Source organism: Protobothrops mucrosquamatus, unplaced genomic scaffold (assembly GCF_001527695.2).
Source record: "Protobothrops mucrosquamatus isolate PMUCROS unplaced genomic scaffold, P.Mucros_1.0 scaffold468, whole genome shotgun sequence".
NCBI classification, from domain to species: domain Eukaryota; kingdom Metazoa; phylum Chordata; class Lepidosauria; order Squamata; family Viperidae; genus Protobothrops; species Protobothrops mucrosquamatus.
Window position 1 is genome coordinate 636,932 of NW_015386789.1, and position 21,428 is coordinate 658,359.

The 21,428-nt window shown below is 39.9% G+C and overlaps 1 protein-coding gene across 2 annotated transcripts in view; it reads left to right on the forward strand.

The window, feature by feature from the left end:
- The window catches only part of EYA3 (EYA transcriptional coactivator and phosphatase 3), a 25,792-nt gene extending 5,015 nt beyond the window's left edge, over positions 1-20,777 (forward strand). The window contains exons 3-18 of one of the 2 annotated variants that reach the window (XM_015816583.1): positions 3,474-3,517; positions 4,082-4,161; positions 5,051-5,117; positions 5,787-5,929; positions 7,438-7,575; positions 9,749-9,831; positions 11,127-11,310; positions 12,435-12,574; positions 13,348-13,431; positions 14,583-14,672; positions 15,273-15,331; positions 16,069-16,226; positions 17,369-17,483; positions 18,284-18,405; positions 18,695-18,795; positions 20,504-20,777. In XM_015816583.1, coding sequence (XP_015672069.1) covers positions 3,474-3,517; positions 4,082-4,161; positions 5,051-5,117; positions 5,787-5,929; positions 7,438-7,575; positions 9,749-9,831; positions 11,127-11,310; positions 12,435-12,574; positions 13,348-13,431; positions 14,583-14,672; positions 15,273-15,331; positions 16,069-16,226; positions 17,369-17,483; positions 18,284-18,405; positions 18,695-18,795; positions 20,504-20,584 — 1,689 coding nt within the window. In that variant the 3' untranslated portion in view covers positions 20,585-20,777. The remainder of the gene's footprint in view (positions 1-3,473; positions 3,518-4,081; positions 4,162-5,050; positions 5,118-5,786; positions 5,930-7,437; positions 7,576-9,748; positions 9,832-11,126; positions 11,311-12,434; positions 12,575-13,347; positions 13,432-14,582; positions 14,673-15,272; positions 15,332-16,068; positions 16,227-17,368; positions 17,484-18,283; positions 18,406-18,694; positions 18,796-20,503) is intronic. The other variant, XM_015816584.1, reaches the window with a different exon arrangement.
- Positions 20,778-21,428: the final 651 nt, after the last annotated feature.

A 21,428-nucleotide genomic window follows, 5' to 3' on the forward strand; every position in this document is an offset into this window, starting at 1 on the left:
GAGAGAGAGAGAGAGAGAGAGAGAGAGAGAGAGAGAGAGAGCAGGGAGTTGCAGAGTAAGCACACTTACAAAAAGGGGATCTCTGTCTCTCATACACATATACACGGAAACGTGGTGTGCAGGCAGGCGAGAGAGCAAACTTGCAGATTAGCTTTGTGGTCTATTCTTGCCTCCTCCCCTCCCTAAAATCCAGGCAATAATAAAACTCTTCGGACTGAATGGGAAGTTAGGAATTGGTGTGAGTTGAAATTAAAAGGCCGAGTCAACTCCCCCCCCCCCCCAAATTATTTTGTCGGAGACAAAAATACTTCCCTTCATTTGCTCTTTTATAATTTAATCCAGCCTTACCCAAACTAATATATTTTGGATGTCATGAACCATCATCCTGTGGCTATGTTGGCTAGAAATGCAATGCCTTATTTTCTCTGCGCCTAGGAGGCAGGAGGTCTGTGGGATTTAGATGTATTTAAACATTTGTTTCTTCTGCCTAATTTATTAAATCAACATCTAATTTGAAATTAAAAGTTTCTGAGAAATCCAGGGTGGTTTACAAGAAAACTCTCAAAGACAGCTATTGTAAAGCATCACTAGCACTGCTTAAAACAATATTAAAAGTGTTCATTTTAAGAAAGAAAAATAGTAGTAGTAATTTACTTAGTGCTGTTTGACCATAAAATGTGTTGTTGTTTTACATATGCCTGGCTGAACAGTGTGTTTGGAGTTGCCTCTAAATGGGGGAGGGTTGCATTGTTCATCTTTTCCTTGGGAGAAAGTTCTATAATGGGGGTGCTGTCTCTGAGAAGGCTCTGCTTGTGGCCACTGTTCTATAAACCAAACCAGGGGGACCATCTGGTCTAAATGGATGGTAAACATAGATGATTAGGGGCCTGGAGGCTAAAACATATGACAGATGTTTGTGGGAATTGGGTATGTCTAGCTTACTGAAAAGGACTAGGGGTAGTGACATGATAGCAGTGTTCCAATATTTGATGGGCTGCCACAGAGAAGAAGGGGTCAACCTATTTTCCAAAGCATCAGAAGGCAAATAATAGATGGAAACTAATCAGGAAGAAAACCAGCCTAGAACTAAGGACTTGTGAAAACAACTAACCAGTGAAAAGGCTTGCCTTCAGAAGTTGTGGATGCTCCATCACTGGAGGCTTTTAAGCAGAGATTGGATATTCCATTGTCTGGAATGGTATATGTCCCCTGCTTGAGCAGGAGCTTGGACTAAAGACCTCAAAGGTCTCTTCCAACTCTTATTCTTTGAGAGAAGTGCTGCCAACCTCTCCCCCTCCCCTTCCTGGGCACAGAGAGAAGGAGGGAAGGAAGGAGGGGAGGGAAACAGGAAGAAAGTAAGGGAAGGAAGAAGGAGATGGGAATGAAAAGGAGGGAGGCAGGGAGGAAGGAAGGAAAGAATGAAAAGAGAAAGAAGGAAGGAAAGGAAGAAAGAGAAAGAAAGAAAGGAGAGAAGGGAGGAAGGAAGGAAAGAAGGAAGGAAAGAAAGAGATTGGAATAAGAGGGAAGGTCTGAGGGAAGTCTTACTTTAGCACTTGGCCACCAGCAGCCCTGTTGCCCTTTTGCCTTCCCCTAGTAGTCTCCCATCCTATTGCTGAGGATGCTTTGGTTACAAAGCCAGGTTTCCTCGCATGGAGAGGGAGTGGGCCTCCCTCTGACCCACACACTTTGTCCTCCTGCACCCACCATGAGCAACCTGGCCAAGGAGAGTGAGCACAGCAGCAGCAGCATTGAGGAGGAGGTAAGTGCAGCTGGGCGCCCCCTCGGGGATGTGCGGCTAGGCTAGGCAGGGATGTGGGATCCTGGTGCCGTGGGAGTTCAAGGGGCGGGCTGTGTGCTTGACCTCCGCTGCCCAGGGCTCTGGGCAGTCCATGCCACTGTCCAGGGGCCCCATGCGTAGCCTGAGGCTCAGTGAGGCTCCTCCAGTGGACCATGCCCCCTGTTCCACCCACTCTTCCCCACCCTCGGATGCGCCCCAGTCCTGCCCAGTGCCCCTGACGTGAGTGACATGGAGCTGGCCACGCCCACCCAGTAGGCCACGCCCACGCCAGCCACGCCCCACCCAGTAGGCCACGCCATGTCAGCCACACCCACCCGCCCCCCCAATGGCAACCACGATGCTGATGCGGCCCTCAGTGAAATTGAGTTTGACACCCCTGATCTATTTGATGCCATCATTTGAATTTCTCAGTGTTCTAAATCTCTGCCAACCTCAGTAAAATATTTGGATGAAATCAATAAAACCCTAACAATTCAATGCAAATTCTATACTTTTGTGTTTTGACTGTTCTTTGTAATGTCTTTGGCAACATATTTAACTATGAAAAATGGAGAATAAATTTTCTAAATAAGTAATGTTTCTATTTATTCCTGTCCATTGGCCATAATAAATGATGATGATGCCTTAGGTTAGCAAGCAATCATTTCATCTAAAATGCCAGTGAAAAACTATTTTCATAATTAACATTTGCATAGTAATTAGTAATAGCAACACAACCATCCCAGTAAAGAATCCCTAGGAAGAACAGGAAACGTATAGCAAACACATTTTAACTTTTTGTATTTCACCTCAAATCCCCCTTACAACAAACAGATCTTTATCCAACTCTAAAAGGATCAGGAAGAAGCAATGGACCTGAAATATTTTGGAAGCAAATAGGTGCACAGCTGTGTTTCTTTTCACCAATCACAAAATAGATCTTTGCAGCATTAATAGATGCTTCTTCAGTTAAAGGCTGGGTGGGAGTTTTTCTTGTTTTGAGTTTATCACTATAAAGTAAAAACCTAGTTTGCAACAACTCATCATCATGGCCATATGAATATAAATGCAAGCACAGGGTTTTTTGAGACCATATTTAGCATATGGTGGAATATAGCTTTTGTTTAAGAATCAATTGGAAATAATGGGAGAAAATGGTCCTTAGCTGCAGCCTAACAAAATAAAAATAGACCTGCAAATCTTAATCTTTCTGTCCAGACAGATTCAGAAAAAAACAAAGAAAGCTTTGACTTTATTGAACATTGTGAAATCCTGGTTTCCCATTATGAGAGTGAGCCATGACAAAACCTGGACATGTGTATTCTCTTTACTCCCTCCCTGGAGAAAAAAACCTTTGATTTTACACAAGCAGAGTTTTCCATGAAACTAGACTTTGTTAATTGTGATTTGTGCAAACTGGTCAGTAAGAACATGCCTGGTTAGACTTTGGCTTCTTCTTGCTAATGTGTACAAATATTGCTGAGAATTAAATTTAAAAATAGAAACTGTCTGTCCCTTCATATTCAGGAAAAAAGAAGAGTATAGGAATGAGAGAAGTGTGCAGACCTAAACATTGCTGTCATAAATCCTCCTTCCTGTTAATATTTGAACTCAGATTTTCTGACTCATACTGTTGTTCATAGAGTTTTTATTTGCTATCACATTGACTAACGTCATATAATACTTGTCTCTACAGATAAAAAAGGCCAAGATGCAGGAATCAGGAGAAGAACTATTAAGGTGTGCAATTCTTGAATTAAAAAAGAAATTAAACAAACCTCATCTAATTTTTGTGGCTTTCTGTACTTTTTTTTCAAAAAAATGAAAAATTAGATTTGCAATGTATTTTCTTATTTCTTTCATTTAATATGGACTGGACATGTCCATTAATTCTTATCGTCATCTTCAGCTCTATAAAGTTGGTCACTTCTGTTGATATTTCACTGAGGATGAGGGACTGAGAAAAGATTTGAGCCTTTTCACATTGAATTTTAAATTTCATTTAGTATCTATGCCTAAATTTCATTTAATATCAAGATTAATTAAAGCTAATGCTGAATAAACCATAACTTGAACTATTTTATTTGTTTAATCAGTTCTGCTAGCAGGAGGAACTAATCAGAAAAATTGAAAAATGGTCTTATGATTATTTCAGAATTTTAAAGAATTTTGGCTAAAAGATACTTATAAATGTGAATATTGCACATAGTTTTAAGACAGTTAGCATATGTTTAGGATGATAACAATATTTAATTGATGTGACAAAGATTAAAAAGTACTTCATTGTTTGACTTCATTTTTCAGGCAAGTGAGCAGCACAGACAGTAATGATCAAAAGCCCGAATCCTCAAGTCTTGCTTCAAACTTGTCTATATCCAATCAAAGTAAGCGATTTCTTTATTTTCCAACTTGATTAGGAGAAGTATTAGGCATTTGGCACCTGAATTATGTCTGTAACATGGTCCTTTTATTTGATTGTTTGATTTGGTATCATTTACCTCCAGGGCAATGTTGGGCAGCTTACAATATAATAAACAGAATAAATAAACTGCAATAAAAAACAAAGCATATAACAGAAGAATGAGACTAAAAGAGGGGACACCTTTACAGTTGCCATGGATTTACATTTTTTTCAACTATATTGCTAAGCTAGATTTTTAAAATCATCTTCCTGCAATCCTTAATATTTAAAAACTTCAAATTTCAAAATGGGAGCATGAGTAAGCCTACCCCATGTATACCGTGCACCAGAATGCATATTAAATCTGTGCAAAGTGTCCTGAATTTGCTGGGGTGATGAGATTTCCACTGCTGAGACAGCTTGACTCTTTGTTGAAGTAAAGATGCTTCTTCTAGTCTTCTTCTGCTCACCTTAAAGCCAGAAGAATCTTTTGTGCATGTTTTGGACATGTCATTTCAGTTCCTGGCATGCATACATTAACTTGGAGAAATATGTTCACCACCACAGATCACCTAGGCTTTGGATGAGCTATGCCAAACAAGATGAACAGACACCTGCCACAAAACTTAACTAAATTTTGGACGGCAGAGAGAGCAAAGTATTATGGAAGTTTTGATCTTAGAAACTTTAAAGCTTTAAAGAATGTTTTGCTTGAGCCTTCATTAAACGTTTCTTTTGAACCTTTGCACAGACCTAATGTCAATTACAGTTAAACACAGCCATACACATTAATGTCATGGTTAAATAGTATTAAATAGCGTTAAAAGTGTTAAATAACTTTGAAGGTCATTTTTAAATATTGTATTTTGCAGTCATGCCATGCACTGACTACATCTCAAGGTCATCAAATGACTATACCTCACAGATGTATTCTGCAAAGTAAGTTGAATTAAGTTGTTTGTTTCTTCACAATGTCACAGCAGGAATCTTACTGGGTGTTTGGTTCATGTAGATGTTTAATTATATAATAATACAACAATTTTTTTCTTACTTCGATGGCATCTTTGTGCATAGGTCCCGAAAGGAACTGTCAGGAGCGAGTGGCTCTGTTCTTTGAAGCCTCTCCAACCTTTCTGACTAGTTGGGAATATTTGGTCTAACAATTACAGTGCCCCTTCATGACCTATCCCTCTCTTGCATGTACATACACCCAAGACTGAGCAAGCTTCTAAGAAATATTTCTTAGCTGGTATCAGTCTGTAATTTGGACTGCATGGAGCTTGGGATGGTACAGAACATAGAAAGCTTCACCATTCTGTGCACAGCCTAGAAGGAAGGCAGAGCATTCAGCAATAAATTTAGGAGGTGACATGTTGTTAGTTTTCTCTGGGTTCTCTGGCATCAGTGATGTTACCCAAATCTGCTACAGTTTCCTTCCTTATCAAGGGATCAAGTGTTGACACTATTGAAAGGAAAAGAAGGTAAGGTGATTGCAGCCCTTCTTTGCTCTTTCCACGGCTGCTGTTTTAATATTATTGGGATACTATTGAGTTGCAAGATGAGAGTTTCCCACATCAACATGGTGTTTTTCTTTTGCTTTTTACGTAGACCATATGCACATGTCCTTTCTGTACCTGTTTCTGAAACGATGGCCTCTTATTCTGGGCAGACTCAATATCAAACACTACCACAGTCCCAGACATACGCAGTTTATCCCCAGACAACCCAAGCCTACGGACTACCTCCTTTTGGTAAGGTTGGCCAGGATCTCTACAGGGCCTTGCAGTCATCTGAGACGTTTTGCTCTTATGTGTAAGGTGCACCCTCTAAAGTGCTTTACATAACAGTATTACAAATAGGTATGTTTTGATTATGTATAAGCTGAGAACATGCACTCTGTATAACTTGTGAAACAGGTAGTCTTCGACTTACAACCACAATTGAGCCCAAAATTTCCATTGCTCAGTGAGTCATTTGTTAAGTGAGCTTTGTCCCATTTTATGACCTTTCTTGCTACGGTTCTTAAGTGAATTGCTGCCATTAAGTTGGTACTACAGTTAAGTGAATCTGGCTTCCCCATTGACTTTGCTTGTCATTGAGTTTGCAAAAGATGATCACATGATCCCAGGACATTGCAACCGCCATAAATACAAGTCAATTGCCAGGCATCTGAATTTTGATCTTGTGACTATGGGGATTCCCCAACGGTCATAAGTGTGAAATACAGTCATAGGTCCCTTTTTTCAATGCTGTTGTAACTTTGAATGGTCACTAAATGAACTGTTGTAAGTCAAGGACTACCTGTACTTCAGACTTCTTCTGTGTAAGCTGCCCAGAGTCCCTTAGGGGCACTTGAGAGGGCAGCAAATAAATAAATAGATGTCTGAACCCAGCTACAGTTGTCAATAGATGTCGGGAATAGAAGGAACGTACATAGCAATAGTACTCAGACTTATATACTGCTTCATAATGCTTTACAGCACTCTTTAAGCAGTTTACAGAGTCAGCATATTGCCCCCAACAATCTGGGTTCTCATTTTATCAACTTTAGAGGGATGGAAGATTAAGCTGGTCAGGATCGAACTGCTGGCTGTAGCCAGAGTTAGCCTGCAATATTGCATTCTAACCACTGCGCCACCACGGCTCTCAGGAAGATTGCAATAGAGAAATGGGTCCTGTTGCATTTTATGTGATAGAGCATAAATTGGCCAATTTAATGTCTTCTGTTTTGCTTTATTCTGAGGGCTGTACTCTTTGGTGTACTCATGTATGCATAAGTATCATATACTCATCTCTAATGTATCATGCAACAGTAATTATCAACTGAGTGAATTTAGAATCTCTCCCTCCTGTTCTTTGCCCCAGAGCAATTTTAGAAAGAGGCAGCTGTTTGGTAAAATCACCCAACTGAGTCACTATGGCTTGCTGTAGGGCAAACACAATAATCCAGAGGCATTGAGCTTAGGAGGAGCCTGGTCAGCAGTGCCTGCACAATCCTCTTTTCTCAGGAAGGCTTGGGAATTAACCTTATCGCATCTCTTCTGATTTATTGTCTAGCTTTCCTTTTTCTTCTTCCTTGGCCCTGCTGCTTCACTCCCTTCCCCGCTTCTCCAGGCTTAGACCTCAGACTTGCACATGCAAATTTAACAGCTCTCTACCTGTAAGCCGGGCATTTGTGTTCACCTCGGTGAAAAGAATTTGGTGGCCTGGCTGACCACAGCCAGTTTTGTTTATAATGGGTGCAATTTATCTGATTCAGGTGCACTGTGGCCAGGTATGAAACCTGAAAGTGGTTTAATTCAGACTCCATCTCCAAGTCAGCACAGTGTTCTTACCTGCACTACAGGGTTAACCACAAGCCAATCCAGCCCAGCACATTATTCTTACCCTATTCAAGGTAAAGGTCGGCATGGTTTTTACTTACGTACCTCTTCCTGTAACCTGGTCAAGAAGCCACAAAGGGGCCAGCACGTTTTCGTCTCTGTTTTGTGCATGCTTCTCTCTGCTTGGCAAGCTCTGCTTCTGCCACCTCTCTTGCTCACCGTTTGCCTGCCTCTCTGCTCTACCAGGTGAATTTTACCATGCTCTGCTTTCGAAACCCTCACAGAAATGGGGAGAAACCATCTGGGTATGGGTCACGTGCATGTATACAAATGGCTAAAAAACAATGGTAATAATAATGTCCTTATTCAGCATGCAGTGTTTGCCATGTGCTTAGGTTTACAAGACATGCATAAAGGTTAGCTTTATCAACCTGCAGTAACTTGATTTCTCAACAATAAGGATCGGCAAATCACTTTTTAATCAACATTAAAATCCATCAGAAGTTTTCAAAGTTGCAACAGAACTATTCAGATCCTTTACTCAACCTGCCATTAAAATTAAGCTGCAAGGAATAGAATGTTCTTTTGGTTTCTAATAGGCAATTGTCATTAAAAGAAGAAAAACCTCAGCTCGTTGAATGGGCTGAATATGATTCAGAAATACGTGATGGTACATTGCATTTAAAAATACAACATAGACAGTAAGTGACTCTAGCTATCATTGAGCAGGTCTCTTTGACTAATTGCAAGCAGGGAGAAAATGGGAGAAGGAAAAACTGGAGTGACAGATTCTGTGACATTATGGCATTAAAAAAGAAATAAGCAACTCTGAACATTTGATACCCCGCAGAAGTAGGAGGGAAATGCAATCAGATTGCTGCAGTATATCTTACCCGAAAGGAGCATCCCTAAGTGGATTATGTCACTTTATGGAATGGCAGGAACAACAATGTGTGTGCGTGCGTGTTTGTTTTTCATTAGTTGATTAAGAATTGTAAGTTTCAAGATACCAGTGGGATATAGCTTTGGTGACATAAAGTAATTTTATATTGCATTGAAGTAGGTCATCCACTTTAAGGATTAAATCGTTTATTTTAAAGTTCTCTTGGGGGCTGCGGGCAGCTGTTGTTTGGGATAAAGATGCAGTTTCCATTAGCATCCAACTTAAAATCACTTCAGTACTGAATTTCTTGACATAGAGATGGTTCTTCTATTTGTTTATTGTATCTGATTTAGAGTAGGCCATCTATAAGTGCTTTTGGTTTCAGTGGATTTAAGCTTGCCAACCTCTGGCTTGGATCTGGAATGGAACAAATTAACCTATCCGTTGTGTGTTGCAATTGTTAATAATCAGCATGATGTGCAACCTGGAACAACATGTGGTAGTGTGTCTTTGTACCCTAATGAGGGTTCTCTTCATACTATTCTCTCAGCTGTCTTCCAGGTTCCATTTTTTTCCCCACCTGATACTTAACGATTATTAAGCAACTTAGGTTTCCTAAGGCTATTTCTAATTGGGTGCCCTGTTAATTTATTTTGGGGATAGTAGTTCTGAAAGGACTTACTCACAGAGTGTCATCATCTGCCTGTTTTCAATGACTGTCTTTTTAGTTCTAACCCTCTTAGAAGCAGGCCGAATGGTAATGATGTTGATCCAAGCAAAATCAGACTTTGAAATCATTAGGACAAGTTTGTAACGCGACTGATTGCAGCTTCAAGTACCAGTGCAATCCTACACATACTTTCCAAATTGATGCCGCCTTTTGGACTTAAAGCTCCATTATTCTTTAGCAAATATGTCGCCTGACATTTAGCAAAGATTGCAAAAGATTTCCATTGATGTCTGTTCAGAGGTAGTTTTCACTGACTTATATAACACTCATTCTTAGATTAACTTGTATAAATTTATACACTTAAATTACACAGTTTAATAGAACTAACTGCTTATGCTGTGGTTTCATGGTATGTATTTGTGAGAAGAGCAAATTACATTCATGTAGCATTTTTTTAAGTAAATCCAAAAGGCATATAATTATTTTGAGAAGGAAGAACAGCTGCATGGTTATGTCTCAGTGGGACATGGTCATTTTGTCTGATGTTTCTGTGAATTCCTTTCATGAAGGGAGACATAGTTCGAACTAAAAGATCCTGGAAATGTTTCATTTTCCTTCTGTTAGGTAGTTTTAACATTCCTCTGCATTTTAATGACACAGATTAATACACGGTCTTCTTCTGAACTTCTTACAGTTTCAAGTACCAATGCCAACTCAATTTCCACTTCCTCGCCTGCTGTCAATATTTCAGCTGCCACCGCCAGCATCTCTCAACAGGTACATAATCCTTCTGTATAAGTTAGCCTGTTCATTGTAATGTATTTTATTCCATGCTCCAATATATTTAGCAACTGGATGATATGTGACAAATAATAATTTGATTTTATGAAATGTGTAAGTATCCCATCTGAGACACATATCTCGCTGTCTTTTCCTGTGTTATTTGTTACAAAGCTGACCAGTTCAGACTTTCAGGGGAAAAAAAGAACCAAGAAGCATTAGCTTGATTCCGGAATGGAACAACGTGCCGTGGCCAATGTGCCATAAGACAACTTACCACGGCTAACTCAGACCACAGGCCAGCTCGCTGTGGGACAATTCAACAATTCGATTTAATTATTTAACAAAATTTAAAAAAATATTTTAATTTTTGTCATTCACATTTCATTTTGTCCCTCTTTTTGCCTCCCTTCTTTAATGATTCTCTTCCACCATTTCTTTGATATTAGTGCAACTCTTGTCCCACGGCGAGTTGTCCCGTGGCAAGTTGGCCACAGCCCGTCTGATTCAGCCTTAAGTGTTGTAATTCTGATTTTTTGTTTGTTTGTTTGTTTGTTTTGGCTTAGCTGTCAATTGTATTTAATATCAGCTAGTTCCCACATCCTTGATAGGCATACAGGTTGTTGTCCAATATACCTAAGGAGCAATAGGATGGTAAATATAATATTTACAGAACAAAATAAAGTTTGTTAGGTCAGTGACCACTGCAAAGATAAGGTTTAAATATGTAGCAGAGTTCCACTGAGAAGTGAGTTCACTTTAGAATTACACTACCTAGCTCCAGATGACCTGTTTAAAAGCAACGTGGAGTTTTATACAGTCCCTGTGTGGATCACCTAGCCAACCTTGTCTGAATTCTAAAAAAAGCTAAGCATGGTTGGCTCTGATAAGTATTTGATTGGGCTATCATCAAGAAATCCCAGGTCTGTAGCTATGGTCTAGATGGTAATGTTTAAAAATTCCTAAAAGAAGGCAGTTATACATCACATCCGTATAGTATTTCTTATGTCTGCCTTATAGGGTAGACTACACTAAGAAACTAATGGCATATAGGTCTAAAACCACTTTTATTAGAATAGCTGTAGTAATAGAATCTTGCAAGTCTGAATGTGCTTCCCTCCTCCTTCACTTTATCTAACTTGCCATCATCCTATATAGGCTGTTGAGAGTTGTAATTGCCATAGCTGGAATGTAACAAGACAGAGAAGGCTATCTAATACAGACTGGTTTTAAGATTCTTTTAGCACTTGACAATTCTTTGCCCTCTTTCAGTTCTTATTTTTTTCTTAAAGGAGTATCCTACTTACACCATCCTTGGCCAAAGTCAGTACCAGCCGTATTATCCCAGTTCAAGTTTTGGCGTGATAGCACCAGCAGACAGCAGCACAGAGACCAACACATTAACATCTGCCACATATCCTTTGGAAAAATCAAATGCCATGGTGCCTACCCAGACGGTGCAGAGACATTCCTCTGGTAAACTCATGGGGGAAGATGGATTTGTAAATGCTTTTTAGATCAGTATTTCTTAACCTCAGAAACCTTTAAGATGTGTGGACTTCAAATTCCAGAATTCCCCCAGCCAATATGCTGGAGCTAGAGGGTGGCGGGAGGCTATAAGGCCTCAACTATATATTAAATTGTACCACAGAAGTGCATTTATGTTGATCCTAGCAACGCCTATTCCTTTTATTGATGATCTGTAACTGAACCAGGTAGAAAAGTTCTCCTATCAAGAGGACCCCTCAAATTGAGAGAATAGATTGAGTTTCCCATTGAGTTACCCAGCAAGGATGTAACTCAGGTTCTGATTTGTGCTGATTCAAAGTTAGCGCTGCTTCCAATCATTCTGTTGCCCAGCTGCCCCATTAGGATAGATTATTTTGGTGTTCATTGCAGATTTGTTCCACTATCTGGAATAAATGGGTTGTCATCTCCGCTCATCTTAAAGTCCAGATCATTAAACCTTCTACATGCTGCTCTGCAATATTGCAAGGTAGCATTTTAGAAAAGGAAGGGGTGGGTGTACTCTTGAGGAAAGGCATTGCACTGTTAGAGCAAAAACTGGAAAATGCTGCAGATGCCAAAGCTGGACAGTGAGGCAGATGCCTCCTTAGGTGGCATCTCATTCTAAGAACACTTTCCCTATGGAGAGTCTTGATGCTTTTTCTGGATTTTTCATGTGGCGCAGTGGTTAGAATGCAGTATTGCAGGTAAACCCTGCCCACTTCCAGGAGTTCAATCCTGACCAGCTCAAAGTTGACTCAGCCTTCCATCCTTCCGAGGTCAGTAAAATGAGGACCCAGATTGTTGGGGGCAACATGCTGACTCTCTAAACCCTCTTACAGAGAGCTGTAAAGCACTGTGAAGCAATGTATGCTATTGCTAACATGTCTTTAAAACTTTCATTTTATGCTTTCATTAATTTCAAGGCCCTTTTTAATTATCTTTTTGCTGTTTTACATGTTTACTTGCCTGTTTTCTTTCATGTACTTTATTAATTTTTATTTAAAGGTTGTTAATTTGAATTATGTAAGCTGAACTGGAATACGGTATTGAAGGCACAAGATACATAAAAATTGCTGTTCTTTTTCTTCTAGGTGATCCATCTACCAGTCCATCATTGCCAAGAGCGACTGCAAGTAAACATGTAGATGAGCAATCTAGGAGAAACATGACTGCAAAAAACAGAGGCAAGAGGAAAGCAGACGCTTCTTCACCGCAGGACAATGAGCTTGAAGTTTGTGTTTGCCATTTTTCTCTCTCTCTCTTTCTTTCTTTCTTTCTTTCTTTCTTTCTTTCTTTCTTTCTTTCTTTCTTTCTTTCTTTCTTTTTCTTTCTTTCTCTCTCTCTCTCTCTCCTTGGAAATTTGAATTAATGGAAAGATAGTAAAGTTAGGCAATTGTACTCTGCGAATCTAATGGTGAAATTGGTCTATTTAACTTTCTCTTTATTACTATAAAACATGAAAAATTAGCTAAGCTAAATAGGACTTCAAATTGAAACATGAGATCACCACTTGAGTATGAACGTCAAATGAAGTATTGTGATACAAAAAGGATTTGAAAGTTCTGGATAAGGATGAGGACGACACCTGTTGAATAAGGAATGCCAGGAACCCAGTTTCTTTTCCTCAAAACAGGGACCATCAATCGACAGGTGTCACATTGCAGTATAGAGAGTAGAACTGATGTAATGTATATTTGTCTCAATCTCTTCAGAGGTTCATCTTCATTTCTGAAGTTCATAATCTAGTCCCCCCCCCAAAAAAAATCCAGTTTTCTCCAACAGAGTCAGATGTAATTTGGTGGTGATGTATACCAGAAACAAATGCTTTCCCCTGTCAAAAGTTAAGGCTCTTATAACCTTTTAACAGCATTAAGTCACTGTGTGGTTTGGTTTTGTTTTTACAAAAGCCAGAACAGGATAGGGGTGCTTTTGAGGCACTTGAGGGTGGGCAGACAACCAACCACCACCAAAATTAACTTATTTCATTTCTGCTTCCTTCCTCAGAGAGTATTTCTGTGGGACTTGGATGAGACCATCATAATATTTCATTCTCTTCTGACAGGCTCATATGCCCAAAAATACGGGAAGGTATTGATTTTTTGCTGCTGTTGTGTTTACTATAAAATGTATAGATGATTTCATCTACTCTCTAGGTTAAGCCATCGAAAGGATAAGATTGGAAGTTGAAGTCGAAACATCTTAAAGTTGGGAAACATAGATCTGGAGAAATGACCAATGCTATATTCCCCCCAAAGGGAAAGTTAGCACCCGGGTGAAACTTGGTGAGCGTCTCTAGATCAAGGGAGGGCTCCTTTAGGAGGTGTGATACCAGTACCTCCTTCAAGGGTACCTCGTGGTGGTGCATGATAGCATCTTTTTAGGTTGGAACAAAGAATTTTAAATCATTTCTCATTCTCTTTAAAGTTTTGACTATATTCCCATGCATGTGTATATTTCTGACTTCCATATACAGCAGCCTATCTTAGAATGCCAGAAAATAGCAGTAGAGTTTTTATGATGTATGCAAACCTGAAAGGTTCCATCCAAAAGTATCTGCAGGGAGGAAGGAGGGGGGAAAAGTCAAGGTGGGGGGCCAGGCAATCAAAGCCCCATCCTTTTTTACATCACAATAAATGGAAAAAATTGAAGGCTTTGATTGGATGATTGTAGTCACCACCTTGCCTTCTTTTACCCCATCCCCATTCCCCTTGGACATTATTGGTTCTATCTTTAAGAGCTGCTTAAAAGTATTTTTATGTATAGTAGTCCTTGACTTATGATCGTTTTTCAGACTTATGACCATTGCAGCATCCCCAGAGACATGATCAAAATTTGGACGCTTGGCAATTGACTCGTATTTATGACGGTTACAATGTCCCAGGGACATCTGATCACTTTTTGCAACCTTCTGACAAGCAAAGTCAATGGGGGAGCCCGATTCACTTAACAACTGTGTTACTAACTGAACAACTGAAGTGTTTCACTTAACAACAAGAAAAGTCATAAAATGGAGCAAAACTCACTTAACTGTCTTACTTAGCAGTGAAATTTTGGGCTCAATTGCTGTTGTAAATTGAGGACTACCTGTACATTAATAAAAATAAAACAAGTAATTCACCTGATAACACTTGTATTTCCTGCAAGCTTCTATGAATGTATCTTTTGCATTAGAATGTCTGACGTCTTGTGAAAGTTTTTAATATCATCCCTTCAGAAAGACTCTCTGTTCTAACTTTTAGGATCCCAGTTTAGTTGTTGGCTTTGGTTTGACAATGGAAGAAATGATTTTTGAAGTGGCTGACACACACTTGTTTTTCAATGACTTGGAGGTAGGCAAATTCTGACTTTACATATCTTGGAATGTCATAATTGCAAGTCTGAACTTCCAAATTAGTCAATTAAGATTAACAGTAGGAGATCTGTGTTCTTTCAATATTAGTTTCGTTTTTTGATAGCATTGTAATCAGTGGATTAATAGCACCCTCTTTTTTATTAGAGATGAAAAAAGCATTAAACTCAGATCTGATTTGTCTTGCTTCAGTCCTCTAAATTGCTTTAAAGCAAGGGTGTCAAACTGCCGGCCCATGGGCCGGATGCGTCACGTGGAAGCCACGCCCACCCCATTGCCGGCAATAGCAAACGTCGCGAGTTTGACATGTCTGCTTTAAAGTATAATTTTGAGGAGTATCATGCCTTATTGTTTTATCATTGATCATGTTATCTTTAAATGAGCATAGAGATCAAACAGAAGTCTTCCATTATTTGAAAGATTTATATTAGGACTGCAATCCACAGAGACAAAACTGGCTAGGTAGGAATTCTAATCATTAAGCAGGCAACTGATTAGGGAAGAGTGCATTGAATGCTATTGCTAGTTAGCAGAGATCATGATTGGGCATAATAGATTTCTTTCTATCTTTTCATTACAGGAATGTGATCAAGTACATGTAGAAGATGTTGCATCAGATGACAATGGCCAGGATTTAAGGTGTGGATCTGTGCATTCATCTCAAAACCAAAAATAACGTTGACCACCAAGAGAAGATTAAAATATTTAAAATCATTTAAAACATTAAAAGCATTTAAAACATTTAAAATACAAGGCAACCAAGCTTTTGTCGGGCACTCCCGACATCATCAGGGTTGAAAAAGGCGGTTAAGGGTGGAACTTATATGCAGCCCTGCATCTGGCTACATGAACGTGTGATCGGACCCAGCTGCCTGTGCTCCTGCGCTCCGGATACATTCCTTTTACTTGTGCATAAGCCCTTCACCTCCCCTCTCTGTTTCCCATCACACATCCCTTTGATACCGAGGCCGGGGGGGCTTTCCCCCGTGCCTCCACCACCAGTCATTCTCCCCGCACCACCAACCATACGTCCGTGATTCTTCTCTAATTCAGGGGTCTTATATATATATGTGTTTTTTCAAAATTTGGATTGCTAACAAAGAATTAAGGGAGAACTGGAATAGCCATGAGCATTCAGCAACATCTAATTCCTCCTTGTGAATAAGGGTGTTTTAGAGCCTCAGAGCACTTGATTGACAGACCAAGGCAATTCTTGCATACAAGGAATTCAGCAGGATGCTAAAAATAGAAATGGTGTTCAACAAGCTAGGGCATCCTCTGAAAGAAGGGCAAGCGATCTAGAATCTTTAAACAATAACTATTGAAATCCAGATTGTGAGGTACATGTAACCCAAAGGCTTCCTTTTCTATTCCAGCAATTACAGTTTTTCCACTGATGGCTTCAGCGGTTCAGGAAGTAATGCCAATCATGGTTCAACAGGAGTCCAGGGAGGAGTAGATTGGATGAGGAAGCTGGCATTTCGCTACCGGAAAGTACGCGAGGTCTATGATAAATACAAAAACAATGTTGCGGGTGAGTATCAGCAGGTTTTTTACACTGTTTCTACAGGAGGCGAGACTCTTCTATTAAAAATTATTAAGCTTCTGGAAAGAACCAGAATCAGCCAGCCATCCAATAGTGACTTTGTTGTTCATTAGCCATTTGGCCATATCAAAATACAAAATAATAAAACACAGAACATTAATAAGACAGAAATGGAATAAAAGAAACAGATTAAATAAAAAGAATAAAATAAAAAAAATGCAAATTTTATGTCAGTATATCACCCCGTACTACAGTTTATCCCAATCAGACCCACCTATGTAGATTTCAGCTGAACTGTTTTATTCAAATAGAGCCATCCATCCAATTTTGGCAGAATTGGAGCAGGACTTGAATAATGTTTTGAAAGGTTATTAGCATTGGGGTAACTGCATTGAAATGTTCACACTTGACATACACAGTCTTCTGGAATGCAACCAAGGGATATATCATAACCTTGGTGTAACATGCTTCTCCTTGAGGAGATGGTATTCTAGGAACATGAAATATAAATAAATAAGATAAAAAAAACCTTTCCCAGCACAGTTCTCTTCAGTTTTTTCATTGAATACACTCCCAGTGTACTCCCAGTGGCCTTGCTGGCTATAGAATTCTGGGAATCGAAGTTCACACATCACAGATCTGTCCAGGAAATGCAGAATTCCATTTTTTGTGAAGTGCCGTCAGAGGGTTTACTTTCACACAGTGCTTTTTAACCACACCAAAACTATCCTCTTCTTTATCAATGTTATTTTTCTCCCTGTGGTAAAAATATATCCCCCACTTCCACTATTAGCTCTATTCATATGTCATGAGTTTGTGAAAGTCATTTCACAAAGATTTTTTTTAAAGAAGGGTAAGGCTGACTGCGTAATAGGAGATATTTTATATGCATCTGTTTATGAATTTGAACTTGGTTTTGACTTATTGCAGAAAGACAATTTGGAAATGAAAATCTTTAAAAAAAATGGTCTTAGTATATGAAAATTGTACTTTCTGCTGTTCTCATGAAGACATCTCCAAATTGGAAAAAAAATCCCAATTTATTGAATGCAGAAAACACAAAGTTGGTCCCTGACACTAATGACATTTCTATTTCCTGATCAACTTCATTTGTTTTTTTCCCCCTCTAGCTCTCCTCAGTTCTGAAAAAAAAGAAGCACTACAGCGTTTAAGGGAAGATATAGAAGTGTTAACAGATTCTTGGTTGGGAACAGCGTTAAAATCCCTCCTGCTCATTCAGTCCAGGTACAAAAATGAGAATCTATTGTAGCAGAATAGTTCTGGTACAGTATCTGCTGCCACATTTGTGGGAGATGAAGTGTCTCATAAACAGCATAGTGTTAGAAGTGTCCAACCTGAATCCTAAAGAGATGGTCAGGTCTCACTGGAGAACCTTATAACTGGGCACCCAAACTTAAAGGTCACATCTGAGCAAGATAAGTCAGAATTGTTTAGAATGTTTATATAACCGTGGATGACCTTGTGGTGATACACTCTTTGTTCTTCTTGCCAGTAGAATTCTGGAATAGCTATTCTGCTCTTGTAAGCCAACTATGGTTTGTTCATAGCTTATTAAGAGCAAGCCAGATTCCAGGTTTGCATATAACATTGTCTAAATTTGTCAAACGTCTAAGCCAGTGGTCTTCAAACTTGGCCCTTTTATGACTTGTGGACTTCAACTCCCAGAATTCCTCAGCCAGTGTGCCTGGCTGAGGAATTCTGGGAGTTGAAGTCCACAAGTCATAAAAGGGCCAAGTTTGAAGACCCTTGCTCCAGGCTTTGCAGGAGAAGCAATATATGCACCTGCTATTCATTCATGATTAAAAATTCTCAAATACTGGCCTCCTGCTATGACTAATTGTGGCCATTGCTGCAGAGGAGATTTAAATTGAGCTTCCTTTTCTCTTATTCTTTTCCCGATGCGTCTAGTCTTCAGTTTGTAGATTTTTTCCTTTGTCGTTTGTGTAATAGATCTTTTACAAAATAAAAGCAAAAATACATGTCCCACATATATCTTCTTTTCCTCCCTCTTGTTTTTCCTCCAGAAAAAATTGTGTGAATGTACTGATTACAACCACTCAGCTAGTGCCAGCTCTGGCCAAAGTCCTGCTGTATGGACTTGGTGAAGTGTTCCCCATTGAGAATATTTATAGCGCTACAAAAATAGGTAAGTGAATTACATCAAATTCCTCTGGGTGGTGTTAGGAATTCCCATTGAATGCAAACTGAATATGAAAAAGAAAGAAAGAAAGAAAGAAAGAAAGAAAGAAAGAAAGAAAGAAAGAAAGAAAGAAAGAAAGAAAGAAAGAAAGAAAGAAAAAGAGGAAAGAAAGAAAGAAAGAAAAAGAGGAAAGAAAGAAAGAAAAAGAAAGAAAGAAAGAGAAAGAAAGAAAGAAACCATCACAGTCAAGTATTTCTTTGTTTTAATCACAAGGATGTGTGTCCCTTCCTGGCAGGTAAAGAGAGCTGTTTTGAACGAATTATCTCTCGATTTGGAAAGAAAGTGACCTATGTGGTGATTGGAGATGGCCGTGATGAAGAATTGGCAGCCAAACAGGTGACTGTGGGCTTCATTCTTTTTCCCCTCTTAGCACCCAGGATGGTCTGTTGTCTGTTTCTGCTAGCTCTTTGACTGCAGCTTCTGCTTCAGAGCTTTCTAGTGCCTTGGTCACCCCTCACCCAGGCACATCCATAGATCTAAAAACACCTTCATGACTGACAGGCTGTTAACCTTTGCTTTCTTGGGTGACTCCAACCCTCGGAAAATACAGTATTACATTTGCCCATATTAGTCAGCCCCATTCAGATTACGGGCGTGTATTCTTGCTGCACAAAGACGGCTGAGTGTGGTGGCTAAAATGTTGGGCTTGGTTGGGGAAACCTAAATTCAAGTTTCCATGGACCAAGTAGCTAACATTGTGCTAGGCATACTCTCGGTCTAATTTATTTCACCGAGTTCATATGCACTAAAAATGAGCAGAGAATCTTGAGTCCCCAGAAGGACGGTGAAATATAGTAGTAGTAGTAGTAATAGTAGTAGTAGTAGTAGTAGTAGTAGTAGTAACAACAACAACAACAACAACAACAACAACAACAACAATAATAATAATAATAATAATAATAATAATGATGATGGTGTTGGAAGGGACCTTGGAGGTCATCCAGTCCAACCCCCTGCCCAGGCAGGAAACCCTACACCATTTCGGACAAATGGCTGTCCAGTCTCTTCTTAAAAGCTTCCAGTGTTGGAGCATTCATCGCTTCTGGAGGCAGGTTGTTCCATTGGTTTAATTGTTCTAACTGTCAGGAAGTTTCTCCTAAGTTCTAGGTTGCTTCTCTCTTTGGTTAGTTTCCACTGTTGCTTCTTGTCCTGCCTTCAGGCGCTTTGGAAAATAGCTTGACTCCCTCTTCTTTGTGGCAGCCCCTGAGATACTGGAACACTGCTATCATGTCCCCCCTCGTCCTTCTCTTTGTTAAACTAGACATACCCAATTCCAGCAACCGCTCCTCATATGTTTTAGCCTCCAGTCCCCTAATCATCTTTGTTGCTCTTCTCTGTACTTGATGGCGATAAATAATGAAAGAATAGGCAATCTGAGTTCTGGAAGTTTTGTGTGCCCCCCCCCCGAACCTCCCCCCCCCCCAACATTGGAAGTCCTTGTCAGGCTCCAAAAACTAAGAAAGACACACTGAGGTTCTTTGAGCAATCTCCTTTATTACAACAAAAGAGAATATTTGTATCTCAGGGTTGAACTGTTGGGTCCTTGGTGCTCTCTGAGTTTGGTGGTTTTCTTGCAGGCGTTTCATTTCCCAACTAGGTAACATCATCAGTGCCCTAATAATTCCTTGATTGTTCCCCACCTATGGACAAAAACCTTGCCCAAACTAAAGCAGATTAGTTGCACCATTAAATACTGAGATCTATTAGGGAGGAGCTGCCTTAACTCTTCCTCCCACACTAAGCTTCACTGTCACTTGCTACTCTGGAATGCATTCCCTCCTTCCTGGGAATCCAAAGTACATTACACCACACTCCTCCAGCAACAGTTGCTGCAAATTGTAGTGCAACTTCCCAAACATTCCAAAGTCCCCCCCCCCCAAAAAAAGAGAAAAAAAACCTGGCCTTGCCCACATGCAGAATTTGTTACCTCCGTGCCCCTTTATGCAGAAAAAGGCTTAATTGTACCTCTTCCTTTGCACCCCAACTTGTCCCCTTTGCCAGAATGAGTCCCATTTCTCACAATATGGTCTCTCTTCTTTTGCAGCACAACATGCCGTTCTGGAGAATCACAAACCATGCAGATCTGGTGTCCCTTCACCAGGCCCTCGAATTAGACTTTCTGTGAGGACCTGGGCCCAAAGCAGCTTGGCCCTGCTCTCAACAGGAACCAGTCTGGGGACTTTCTTTTTCATCCAGACAAAGAAATGCAGCCAGTGGAAGTGTACAGCAGGAGGTTCTTCCCCCATCGCTGCTTTCCCGGGAGAGCCCACAAAGCCTTGGCAATGCAGCTCCGGTGCTCGAATGGTTCTCTTGTGTTTTTTTTTGGCAAAGGGAACTGGGAAACTTCCAGGTGCAGAATCTCCAGCAGCAAAGGTCTTTCTCCCCGTGTAGCCCTCAGTGGTATTATACTAAAGAAGAGAAAAGCAGTACAGTTTTGTAGAATACTTTTGCCCCCTGCAGACTTCTTTCAAGCTGTTAAATCGGAAAGGAAGGCAAATGGATTGTTTTTATTTTATTCTCTCTTTTTTTTTTTTTTTAACAGAAAGGGGTCCAGACATGTCTCCCCTTCTTGCAAAGCTCAGAAATAGAACTGTTTATATGTTAGGGGAAAAAAATAATAAAATAAGGTGTTTGGAAGATGGGGAATCTTCTCTTTCTTAGTAAGCCAGGGACCGAAAATATCCAACCATTCCCTTGAGGCACCATGGCTGTCCCCCAATTCTTTTTCTAGCAAATACCCCCACTTGACTAGCACATGGCAGATTTTTTAAGTAAGGAGGACAAGATGCTAGAATCTAATTGTCCCATGCCATCCCTCTTTTCAGCAACAGCATAACTGGGTAATAAGAAAGCTCCTTTTCTTAGATCCAAGATGACAGCCTGCCAGTCCAGGAGTCCCCTTCAGATGCCATCTTTCCATGCACCAAGGATAGTGTCCTTTTTTGTTCCGATTTCTTGTACTGCAATTT